The sequence below is a fragment of the Zerene cesonia genome, chromosome 1 (assembly GCF_012273895.1).
Source record: "Zerene cesonia ecotype Mississippi chromosome 1, Zerene_cesonia_1.1, whole genome shotgun sequence".
NCBI lineage: Eukaryota > Metazoa > Arthropoda > Insecta > Lepidoptera > Pieridae > Zerene > Zerene cesonia.
The window spans coordinates 126,055-137,418 of NC_052102.1; the positions used below are offsets into that span (position 1 = coordinate 126,055).

General features: G+C 38.7%; 4 protein-coding genes across 5 annotated transcripts in view; 2 read left to right on the top strand and 2 right to left on the bottom strand.

Moving 5' to 3' along the window:
• Positions 1-1,709: 1,709 nt before the first annotated feature.
• On the top strand, positions 1,710-3,953 carry LOC119829319 (serine/threonine-protein kinase fray2-like). The gene is made up of 3 exons (XM_038351792.1): positions 1,710-2,278; positions 2,487-2,812; positions 3,676-3,953. Exons 1-3 carry the CDS (start codon positions 1,894-1,896, stop codon positions 3,763-3,765), a joined length of 801 nt encoding a protein of 266 aa, XP_038207720.1. The 5' UTR covers positions 1,710-1,893; the 3' UTR covers positions 3,766-3,953.
• On the bottom strand, positions 3,859-4,424 carry LOC119829330 (mitochondrial import inner membrane translocase subunit Tim13-like). The gene has a single exon (XM_038351803.1). It carries the CDS (start codon positions 4,271-4,273, stop codon positions 4,001-4,003), a length of 273 nt encoding a protein of 90 aa, XP_038207731.1. The 5' UTR covers positions 4,274-4,424; the 3' UTR covers positions 3,859-4,000.
• Positions 4,425-4,718: 294 nt separating this feature from the next.
• Positions 4,719-6,246, top strand: LOC119830169 (U11/U12 small nuclear ribonucleoprotein 25 kDa protein-like). Of its 2 annotated transcripts, none has more exons than XM_038353079.1 (4): positions 4,719-5,055; positions 5,179-5,359; positions 5,840-5,911; positions 6,004-6,246. In XM_038353079.1, the coding sequence occupies exons 2-4, from the start codon at positions 5,213-5,215 to the stop codon at positions 6,241-6,243; spliced, it is 459 nt and encodes a 152-aa protein (XP_038209007.1). In that variant the 5' UTR covers positions 4,719-5,055; positions 5,179-5,212; the 3' UTR covers positions 6,244-6,246. The 2 variants fall into 2 exon arrangements, with proteins under 2 accessions (XP_038209007.1, XP_038209016.1); XM_038353088.1 differs by having other exon boundaries at positions 4,719-5,051.
• The window catches only part of LOC119828499 (tyrosine-protein phosphatase non-receptor type 23-like), a 14,047-nt gene continuing 8,925 nt past the window's right edge, over positions 6,243-11,364 (bottom strand). The window contains exons 16-26 of the mRNA XM_038350705.1: positions 11,263-11,358; positions 10,673-10,924; positions 9,820-10,038; positions 9,419-9,598; positions 9,123-9,252; positions 8,753-8,844; positions 8,375-8,511; positions 7,945-8,102; positions 7,376-7,641; positions 6,793-6,906; positions 6,243-6,503 (exon numbers count right to left, since the gene is read on the bottom strand). Coding sequence (XP_038206633.1) covers positions 6,366-6,503; positions 6,793-6,906; positions 7,376-7,641; positions 7,945-8,102; positions 8,375-8,511; positions 8,753-8,844; positions 9,123-9,252; positions 9,419-9,598; positions 9,820-10,038; positions 10,673-10,924; positions 11,263-11,358 — 1,782 coding nt within the window. The 3' untranslated portion in view covers positions 6,243-6,365. The remainder of the gene's footprint in view (positions 6,504-6,792; positions 6,907-7,375; positions 7,642-7,944; positions 8,103-8,374; positions 8,512-8,752; positions 8,845-9,122; positions 9,253-9,418; positions 9,599-9,819; positions 10,039-10,672; positions 10,925-11,262; positions 11,359-11,364) is intronic.

Genomic DNA, 11,364 nt, shown 5'->3' on the forward strand with positions numbered 1-11,364 from the left:
GAGATATTTAGTGTATTTAATTTAAATTTCTTAACAATAAATGTACATAGAACTGTATGACTTGTCTTCAATGTGGTGTGATAGCTTAATGAGTAGAACATTTTAGAGGCAGTTATTCATTTCTCCATTTTTTTAATGTGTGGACCTATTATAATGGCACCACATACTTCAGAACAAAACAATTGGATTTATAATGCTTGTTGCATCAAAGCTAATAAAAATTAGAGACATGCCAACTAGTAAATCAATAAAACCATTGAATTAAATACAATCGAGAATTCATTTACAGCCTAATGCCATGTTTTAAGATTCTGTCTGAACTATGAAGAAGGATGAAAGCAATAGATAAGATTGATTTAATAGGTTGTCATATGTTTTTTTACAGAATGTGGTGAATATTTTAGAAGCTGGTTCAAAATTCATGCAAATAAACCTCAAATGATGAACGGGTTTGTATCATAAAAAATCATATTAATACCAAAAATGAATTCTACATTCATAGCTAGACAAAATTAAATATAATTTTTACTAACATGAATGAAATAAACTAATTAATAAATTTAAAATTACAGTTCTTATATAGAGACAATGGCATCTGATATGTCTCATATGGCACACAATGTTTGAACACCAATAATTTATTCAGTGGGAGTGTGGGTAGCGCTAACCTCACCCACACTTGCCTCTATTTGTACAGACATTATTAAAAGGTGACATAATTTCTCAATACCACATTCTAATTTCCAATAACTACTATCATATGTGACAAAAAAAAAACATTTGTCATCACCATCATAAGATCATACTCTAGGTTCTACAACTCTTTGTCAAGTTTCGATAAAATGTTGATTCACTATACATGTACTCCATGGTCATATGTTTTCAACAAGTGCAGTTCAGACTGACCGGCAGCAAGACCGTTGTGAAGCTCACCTGTTTTGTATCCACAGAATCTGTCGCCTCCATGTTGGCATAAGTCCGCTCCTGTCTCTCCATGGGTTCGAAAACATCAGAAACGTCTAATCCATTTACCGGGAACTACAAAAGCACACTGGACGGGCATAAACATAACAATCGCGACGGTATAAAAATTATAACGAAACAACGAATGTCAATGATCCGAACAAACACGTTCGACACTTCAAGTGTGCTACAACAATAATCAGTCTTAGTATTTTATTAATATTAACAACGAATGCATATCACTTAAATCAACGGTTAAGCAAAGCACCATTGTAGAATTGTAAAATCACAATTAAGAAAACACAGTTGTTCACCATCATAAAATTTCACACATTCCGTCATCGAGGCCGACTGACTGTGGCCCACTGTGGTCGCTGCCCTGTTCGACGTTCCGTGTCACGCATATCGTCAGTTGGTATGGTGTAGTACATAAACTTATAGTTTTATTTTATTATTATTTAAATGGTTGAAGAGTTTTAAAAATACAATTTCAAATTCAAATTTGAAGAAGATATTTTTTTTTTCAAACGTGAAAATAAAAAACAATACACTTCAATAATAAAAAACTATGTAGTAATTTAATTTTGAATAAACTTCTGGTAGGTCTCGTATTCCATACACCTAGATACCACGCTTAAAATATAAAGGTATTTAAAATCATAGATTCAACACTTATGTACTGATTTAAATTTATAAGCTGTGATGTGCGTGTCATCGGTAAAGTAATTGTCAGTGTCAGATTTGGTCTTTGCTTTGGTGAAAATTTCATTGACAAATTAGTTATTAGTAATTTCCTATCTTAAAAAATTGTTTACTTTTGTTATTATTGGATTATATTTATGACGTTAGAGTAATATACGATCTATTTATCACATACCAATAATGCCTTAACGTTCGATTCAATAATCACAATACTACACATACAATACAATGCCTCGGGACCGTGAAAGAAACCGGTACCGTGAAAAGCGAAGTTCATCCTACAGTTCGGAGTCATCATACGAACGTAAAAAATCAAAGAGTAAACATAAACGACGTACACGGTCAAGAGATCGATCTGAATCAAATATCCACAGAAGGAAACGTTCGGTATCTAGATCGAAGCATAGAAGACGAAGCTATTCCAGAAGTGTATCTAGGGATCGATATGATGGTAAATCTAAGCGAAGGTCTTCGTCGCGATCTCGGTCTAAACGATCTAAATATTCCCGAGAGCGATCGCGATCGAGATCCAGTTCACGCAACCACAGCAAGAGCAACAAAAAACATAAAAGGCATTCACGGTCCAAAAGTAGATCTAACTCATTTGATTTAGGTAGTTTTTTTGTTTCATTTTCTCATATCCACATCCTGTCAGTCAGGAATTATGCAGCATATAATGAATAATATTGTATCAATAGCTAAATATAGCTATTGATACAATATTATTCATTATATACATATAATGCTTTGGATTGTTATTTTGTGTATGAGTGTAATTCATAAACCATATTGCAAAACTATAACTGACTGCTTCTTTACAGAACCCAAAACACAAAGAGTAAATCTTGATGATACAGACACCAAAGTTGAGAAAGCAATCAAAGCTGCTGAGGCAGCTGGACTTACCATGACCAAGTTGCCTACGTATGACTACAAAGAGGTTGAAGTGAAGGAAGACATGCCTACAATACATGATAGAAACCTTCTGGATGAACTCAACAGTGACTCTTTTGTTCAGAAATCCTTTACTTCATCTAAAAATAAGAAACAGTCGCAAAATATAGTCATTGATCTAAATGCACAAACAGTTAAAGTGCCAGAAGCCAAGATAGAACCAAAAATGGAAGATTCTATTATTAATTTTGATGTAAGTTTGGTCCTTATTATAAAGGTTATGATGACATCTCCATTCAACACATTAATATTTCTGTACTCAACCTAAACTATTAATAGAGCTTTTCTAGTGTTTGATTTTATGCGAATATTATACATACAGAAATTAAAAACCTTTTACGGGGAGACTGACCCCAGTCTGATGATGTCTCCCTGTGACCACGCTTGCTGTAAAGTGTTCGAAATGTTGGGTTAATAATATAATAAATAAATTGCGTTTAAAATCCATTAAAAAATTTTTGATTTCTAAGAGCTTTTCTATTTAAAAAATGGGAGTACCACTCATGGTTATAACTACCCTAGAACTGCACTCATCATTGACACCTTTTTTAAAGTTATCCTCCTTCCAATCGGATAAAGTTGATTAAACATACTTTCAAGCAGATAGTGGCTCATCAGATGATAAACATATTTTGCTGAACAACCCCTGAACCAAGCCAGCCAACCTTTTGAATCAGGTCATTTGATTAAGGAAACAACTTCATAAAACTTATATGGCACGACAATACGATCTGCATCTGGATGATCCTTGAAAATCCTTTACCATATACTTGCTTCTCACATAGATTCCTTCCACAAACAACAAAGCTTTACAAAGATTACTATAAAAGGCTGACAAAGGTTTCTAGTATTTATGGGTAATGGCTTTTGCAGTATTGCAATGTCATGACAAACAATTGTCTACTGTGAGGATCATTGTTCCATTTAAGTTGAATTTCCATTTCCATTTTGGTTTCAATATAAGAGAATTAAAAAAAATTTGCTTCTCAATTACACTTCATGAAATCATGCCATTGCTAGCTTCTCCAGGATTGTATTTCTTTTTTCATGTTTCAGGAAATACCGAGTCCAGATGAATTGAAAGAGATGTGGATTAAAAAGCTTTACTTGTATAGAAAGAAAGTACTCAAGGGTGAAATATCATAAAGTGTTATGCAAGATTTTGTTTTTGTACAATATTTTCTATTATTCATATTTGTACATATGTGTTGTTAAGATTAGAAATAAAAATAACTTACACAACCTAAATTATCTTTATTTAACATAACAACATACAGTCGCAACTCACAATTTTTAACATGTTCTGGAACTACTGAGACATCTATATTTACAGCACTGTGTTAGCTTAACACTTTACAAACATAAACCGATTTGATTGTTTTCACATGTTATTCCTTTCCCGTTGAATGCGACTGCTGTAAGTCCTAGATACTAGATTCCAGGCGTCCATGTACCTGTCCATGCACATCGCTATGCACTTCTGCTCCGAATTATCCAAGGAAGTTCCAGGCTTATAGATGCATTTCTTAAAACATTTTTCCGACATTTTAGTTAATAGTTCCTGAGCATTAGCGATAGCTATTTGCTGTTTAACCTGGTCCATTAGTTCCTCTTTCTGAACCCCGCTCAAAGAACCAGTAGAAAGTGAATCCATTGTTTTTATTTCTTAACTGAGATTACGAGTATATAGAGTTTAACGCAATATTTAATTGTTTGCTTTTTATCAAGAAATAAGAAATAGTATTATATCAAAAGATAACCTCAAAGGAACTCTTCTCATAATCTGACATAAAGTTATAAATATACTTGCCAGATTTTAGCTGTAATATAGATAAGAAAATATAATAATATATTCCATAGGTATCATCAGTACCGATTTATATTAATTATGTTGGAAAATAATCTTTTTACAATAAATCATTGCTTGAATTGGCATAAGTACATATGAATATGCTATTTAAAAAAAGAAGCGGTTCATAAACAAAAATGTAACCACATTATTTGACATAATTATTGTGATATATCTTGAAGTTAAAAATTTTATATGATTCTAATTTTCAAGAATTTCTTGCAGTTTCGGCTCTTTAGAATTGGTGATAAATGTTAAAACGATAAGAATATAACGAAGAATTTTAAATAAAATTATGAGATTGAGTTTTTGATATTCCCCTCTTGGCAATTATTATCTGGGGGCTTTTAAAATAACTGTTGTTCTGCCAGTGTTTTTAATTCTTGTAATCTCGTGTAGATAATCACACGTATTCGGCGATTATGTTTTCATTCCTAGCTTAATACAACTCTGTAAGACATAATATGTGACATCTCACATCGGTTTATGTTTACAAAATAAACTATAAAGTTAACATTAACAATGTTTTGTACTTCCTACTTTGAACAAAAGTTATTGCGTTGAAGGAAATAGTTATTGCATTGTAGGTAAAGAGTTCATTATTTATAGTAAAAAAAGCGTTTTATATTTGATTGTATTTTTTTTTTGCCTGTTACCTCAGCGGGTGAACTGATTAGGTAATTATTTTATTTTGGTTTTTCCACAATTAGAGAAGATACTCAAAACGGGGCGCACAAGACGATTATGGAATCTTTTGAAAATATTGCTGTAACGATGACACATGATGAACTTTTGGAAGAAACAAGATCGTCCCTTTGTACGTTAATGAGCTGCGACTCGTTATTGAGCGATCTACCATTAGACGTTATAACAGAAGAAATATTGCTATTGGTAAGTACAGAAATGCATAACTATGTTTTTAGATATTGTGTTTCATAAAAAATATTCATATTCTATTTTTTGGTTTGCCTGATAGAAGTAAGTGATCACCATGCTCATGAACACTTGCAGCGGTATGGTCGCTGCAAATGAGCTAGGCCGAATGGGGAAAAGGATATGGGCTTCTGGCTCCTCTATTGACTGAATGAAATACAATAGCATGCATCTATTCCAAGCTGATCTACTGTGGGGGGTACCTTCTATTTATTGATTTTGAGATGACAAGAATGAAGCACTTATTCAAATTCTTGTATGCAAGTATTATCTATTTGCTACTCGTTACCATTGATACTATTAATATTTATTATTGCGCTTCTAGACTTGAAGCACTAGAACTTTTTGAATATTCATTCAAAAGTTGAACTGATTTTTCTTGAGTAATTTAATACATTTATAGTGTATTGTTGCTTTTGAACACAAAATACTTTACAGACTGCAGCTGAACGTGGCCAAAGTATAACTATCTTCATTTCCAGAGAGAATGAACCAAAGCTTAAAGTTATTGTAAGTTTTAACATTGATAAATTAATATATGTGTATGTATAATTATCCAAAAGAGATAAAATAATGAAAGTCACTCTTCTTTTCTTTGATAGGTTCCACAGGCAGCAAAGGTTGCTGAACTCAAGAAATCTATTGCAAGACATTTTGAGATATTTCAACAAAGAACTGGAAGTAAAGTAAAAATATCTTGGAAGTACATCTGGAAGACATACAATTTAGATTTTGATGGAATTATACTTGATGACGATAACAGTAGTATAGATAGCTATGGAGTATGCAATAAGGTTACTTTAAATTTTAAGAAAAAAAGGAAAAAGAATAAATCAATATAACATTTTCACTTCTTTATTTATCCTTTCCCTATAAAATTAAACATTGAATATTGTTATGCATCATAGAAGAATCTAAGCAAGTATATGAATATTTATTGATTTTTGCAGTAAAGATGTAATTTCTATAGTTGTTCAAAGTCTGGTTGTGGTGGCGGCTCCTGTGGCAACGGCTCGAAGTCTCCGAGGCTGTAGTGCTGTTCCTCATGCCGCGGGGTCGCCAAGGGCCTGTCATAGGCCTCCTTGAGTAGCTCCTGATCATGCTGCAAATATACATTGTATTGTAGATTCACGATACAACAACGATAAGCCACTATCTTAGATGCTAGATCTGTTCCAATTACTAAGCAAAACTGTGTTTAGAGAACTGCTATTATTAAAAAATTTTTTTAACCAAATTGTGCAACACATTTTAGCAAGAGTTAAGAGGGACTTGAAATAACTATACATTAGACAAATATACTTCAATTTAGGGCATTAATAATTGCACTAAAAAGGTAAATCTAGTAGCATCAGATTTATTGAGAAGACGTAAGGTTTAAGATAATTTACCTGGTCCTGCTGAAGCAGTGAGGGTGGAGCCAGGTCATCCAGCGACAACTGAGTGTTGATCACCGATGGAGGAGCGTACTCCGATATCGCTGACATGCTGGTGTCCACAGGAACCTGACCAAGAATCATTCATATTTTTGCTTTTTGTATTATATTATAAAATCATATCATAGTGGATATAAAAAGCAGAAGATACGAAATAAACCGGTAGCAAATGATAAACCCATGACGATTCAAAAGTGCATCTAGAAGAAGTTTAATTGAATAGAAAAGGTTGTTGAGTAAATAAGTTAATGCTTGTACATGCCAGTTCGTACATTGTTCAAGGAATATACAGAAAGAATAATTCTTTTTAGAAATTAAAAACTTTTTAACGGATTTTAAACGCGATTTATTCATTATATTATTAACCCGACGTTTCGAACACTTTACAGCGAGGGTGGTTACGGGGAGACTGAGACTGATGACTGATATATAATACTCGCGTAAAATCAAACATAAGAAAATACTAAGGATAATTCTTATCAATATCGTAAATCAAAGTGTAATCGGGCAGAGACTATAAGTATATTTTATAGCCTACCGTATCAGACTGCGCCGGCTGAGCGGGTGCGGGCTGCGCGGGTTGCGGCTGCGCGGGCGGCGCCTGTGCGTCCGGCTCCGCCTGCGCGGGCTGTGCGGGCTGCGCAGCCTGTGCATCCTGTGCAACCTGCGCAACTTGTACGGCTTGTGCGGGCTGCGGCGGGGGCTCCTCGCGCGGCGGCGCGGCGATGTTCGCGCGCGCTTCCTCCTCCGACGAGTACGCGCTCGAGTGCTGCGTCATCAGCAGATGCGTCAGCATATCCGTACCTGATTGCAGACGAGAGTAACAAAAGTGATATTTCAATATTCTGTGTATTTTTTGCAGCATCGGTGGCTCAATGGTGAGGACTACGGACTTCAAAATCATTAAGTCGGGGGTTCGAGACCAGGCGTGCGTGCAGGAAACAAATTGAGTTCCAATTTATCTGTGGAAATTATCCATGTGGAAAACATCGTGAGGAAACCGGCATGTCCGAGAATCAAAAACTCGACGACGTGTGACATCTGCAGTCAGCAGCACGCAGAGCAGGAGCGGGGGCGGGGGCGGGGGCGGGGGCGGGGGCGGCGCACCGATGGGCGTGGCGTAGCCGCACACGCAGTGCAGCGCGGTGTGCGCGCGGCGCGGCGCGTCCTCCAGCGAGTGCGCGCCGGCGCAGCAGCCGCTGTGGCGCAGCATGGCGCGGTAGCATGACGACGCGTACGGGCACTTGCTGCACGTCGTCACGCCGCTGTAAACACATCGCCACTGTTACGGCTCTCTACTCAGAAGACGAAGAAACTTTCGAATCGATTATTATAACACGATATTTTAATAAGTTCGTTGCGGAACCGTTATGTACAAAACCTGCGGTGCGATCCCAAGCGTTAGGCGAGTTTCGCTCTGACGTATCGGCTCACGCGAATGCGATAACGTCCCGCTAATGCGCGCGCAACGTCCAAGTAGATGATATAAGGATTGATAGAATTAGATTTTTGAGTCTGGAAGGACATCAAGGCTCACAGGAAGTGCTTGTCGCTGTCGAGCGGCGTGTCGCACTCGCGGCAGAGGCGGCCCTCGGGCAGCACCAGCGTGAGGCCCTCGAACGTCTCGCTGATGGAGTGGCTCGTGGAGTCCTTCACCGGCGGTCGCGCCTTGTTCTGCAATACACCGTGACACAAATTGCTTTTAATAGTTACCTTTATTTCTAAATATGTGTAATGCTTGCTTTTAAGCAAGGGACCTAAAACAGATCCTTGAAAAACCAAAATAAAGAAATATATGAATATTGCAATTTATAACATTAACCCATACCAATATGGACTTGTAACATTTTTTATTTATTATTTAGATATGATGATTTCAAAATTATTTAAATTATTATTAATAACGAAATAAAACCTTAGGCTGATTGATAAGATGTTCCTCAGAGCAGAGCGGCAGAACTTCGTCAATGGAGTTGTGGTCTCGGATTTGATGTTCCTTGAGCTGGCCTGAAATTAGAATCATTTCTTCCTAAATCGATTTTATATTTAAACCTAAATAACTTTCGTATAGTATCTCGCAACTCATACGTATTTTCTAACAGTCAACTTAAAGAAATGACAGCACAGAATATTGATTGCCAATGATTGTCATTTGTAATATTTTAATAAATCAAAATTCAAACTAACTGACGTTTGTTATAAAAATTAACTTGAGAACAAATATATCAGTATTCCAATAAAAATTAAATGATATACAATTACGTAATTAAAAACAAGTGACATACCGAGATGTACAAATTTGAGCGTGCAGCGATTGCATCGGATCTCCAGCTTGTCCCGGTGCTGCTGGAGGTGGTCCAGGAACAGCAGCACGTTGGCGGTGATCTCGCACCCGTCCGCGTACACCGGCATCACCTGCACGTCGCATAAAAATAAAATAAATCAGGATGAATCATGATTAAAAAGAAATCAATATATCTAATGTAGGGTTGCGGTGGTGGAGTGGAGGGGCGGGGACGGGGGGGGGGGGGGGGGGGGGGGGGGGGGGGGGGGGGGGGGGGGGGGGGGGGGGGGGGCGTACCTTGAAGCAGTGCGGGCAGAAGAGCTTGTCGGAGCGGCGGTGCGCGCGCTGCACGTGGCGCAGCGTGGCGCGCGGCGCGGACGCGCGGAAGGCGCACGCGCCGCACGCGTACGGCAGCTCGCGCGGCGCGTGCGCCTTCTGCATGTGCGCCGCCAGCGTCAGCACCGCCGCGAACCGCACCTGCGCACCACACCCACACGCTTTGTCTACCTTCCTTACGGTTCCTTTTAATCTCAATCAATATAGCTCATTTATTCTCTGTTATATACGTTACTCGAGCGAGACGAATCGATTCGTGCGTTCGTTTGGACGAGGGGGCATTGAATGAGTTATATCGAAATATATTCATGGTTAAATCGAAATCGAAATCGAAAGCGTCAGCGATAAAGCCGTAGCCGTACCTCGCAGATGAGGCAGGCGTAGGTGAACAGGTCGGGCGACTTGGTGTCGAGCGGGTGCTGCGCGGCGAGGTGCTGCTCCAGCTCGGGCGCAGGGAAGCGCTTCAGACAGCACGGGCACAGCTCGCCCTCGCCCTCCGCCCCCGCGCCGCCCGCCACGTGCTCCGCCAGGTGCGTCTGCAGCGCCAGGCTCTCGTGGAACATCTGCTGGCACTTCGGACACTGCCCAGAGAAAGTATTGCAGAACGTTTTATATGTATTTATATGTGTACAGGAAAAGTTCGTGACGCTCTATTGCGTGTCAAATCTAAAAAGTGAGTCTAAGTTTAATAAATAACAGTGTTGGTTAAATTATGCAATGGAACAATAATTTTATGAATTTATGGTGAAAAATGTAAAATCGCTCAAACCACTTTGTGTAACAAAATAAATAGCAATAGCAGAAACATTAACCAGAATCTTTTCTTATTACGATTTGCAAAGACCAACGTTGCTCGCAACTCGCCTTTATTCCGCTTACGTTCAACCTACGATCATTTTGCCAAATCATTTTCTATTGATATATTTAATGATAAATTAAAAAGTTTTAAATTCTAAGTTACTTTAATACACTTTTTTTGTTGTAATGTTTGCGTATTAATATTCTATATATGTACTGTCGGTATGCCAATAATAATAATAAATAAAATTCTCAATATTGGATTTCGTCCAACTGTTTCTAATTATAAAATAAAACATTGTATGCATAAAAAAAGAACAAATTGTAAATATTTTTATAACCTTCTGAGCACACTTCAACGCGATATATTTCTAATCTCTAATCTAATCAAAAACAAAAGCGCGCAGGACTCCCTACCTCAACCGCGATGGTGACGGCCTCGGGCTCGTCCTCCGCAGTCTGGCCGAAGTAGAAGCGCTCGAGCGAGACGGTCTGCTCCGGCTTCAGCTCCTTCTTGATGGCCTTCAGCGGGATGTCCAGCTCGCCGTCGTCCTCGTCCACGTACGACTTGGCGACCTTGCGCCGCCCCCGCGCCCCCCCGCCCGACTCCTCCTTGTCCTTCTTCCTCGTCTTCTCTTGCTTGATCTTGGTGCGGAGCGAGAGCGGCATCTGTGTGGACGACGACGGGAAAACGAAAAGTCGATGATTCACGACAACGTCTACTGTACTAGGTGTAGTTGGAACAGAATTGCAGAATTTTTTATTGTTTTTTAAAATAATGATATCCATTATAAGCTCGCACCTAAAAGGGAATACGGCCAAAGTAGACCAAAAAATAACAGTGAAATAAATCGTTTTGACCAATTCTTCAAAACACGATTGAAAATATTAAACTACCCTTGCATTTCGGTGCTTGGAAAAATTCTGTCGACGTAAAACGGAACGTTAATTTCGATTATAATTTTTAAGTTTTTAAAGTTTTGGGATGTATCCCGGCGCGCACCCACCTCCTCCTCGTCGTCGTACTCGTCGCGGGCGGCGCGCTCGCGCTTGCGGCGGCGCGCGGCGGGCGCGGGCGCGGGCGCGGGCGCGGGGGCGGGCGGCTCGGG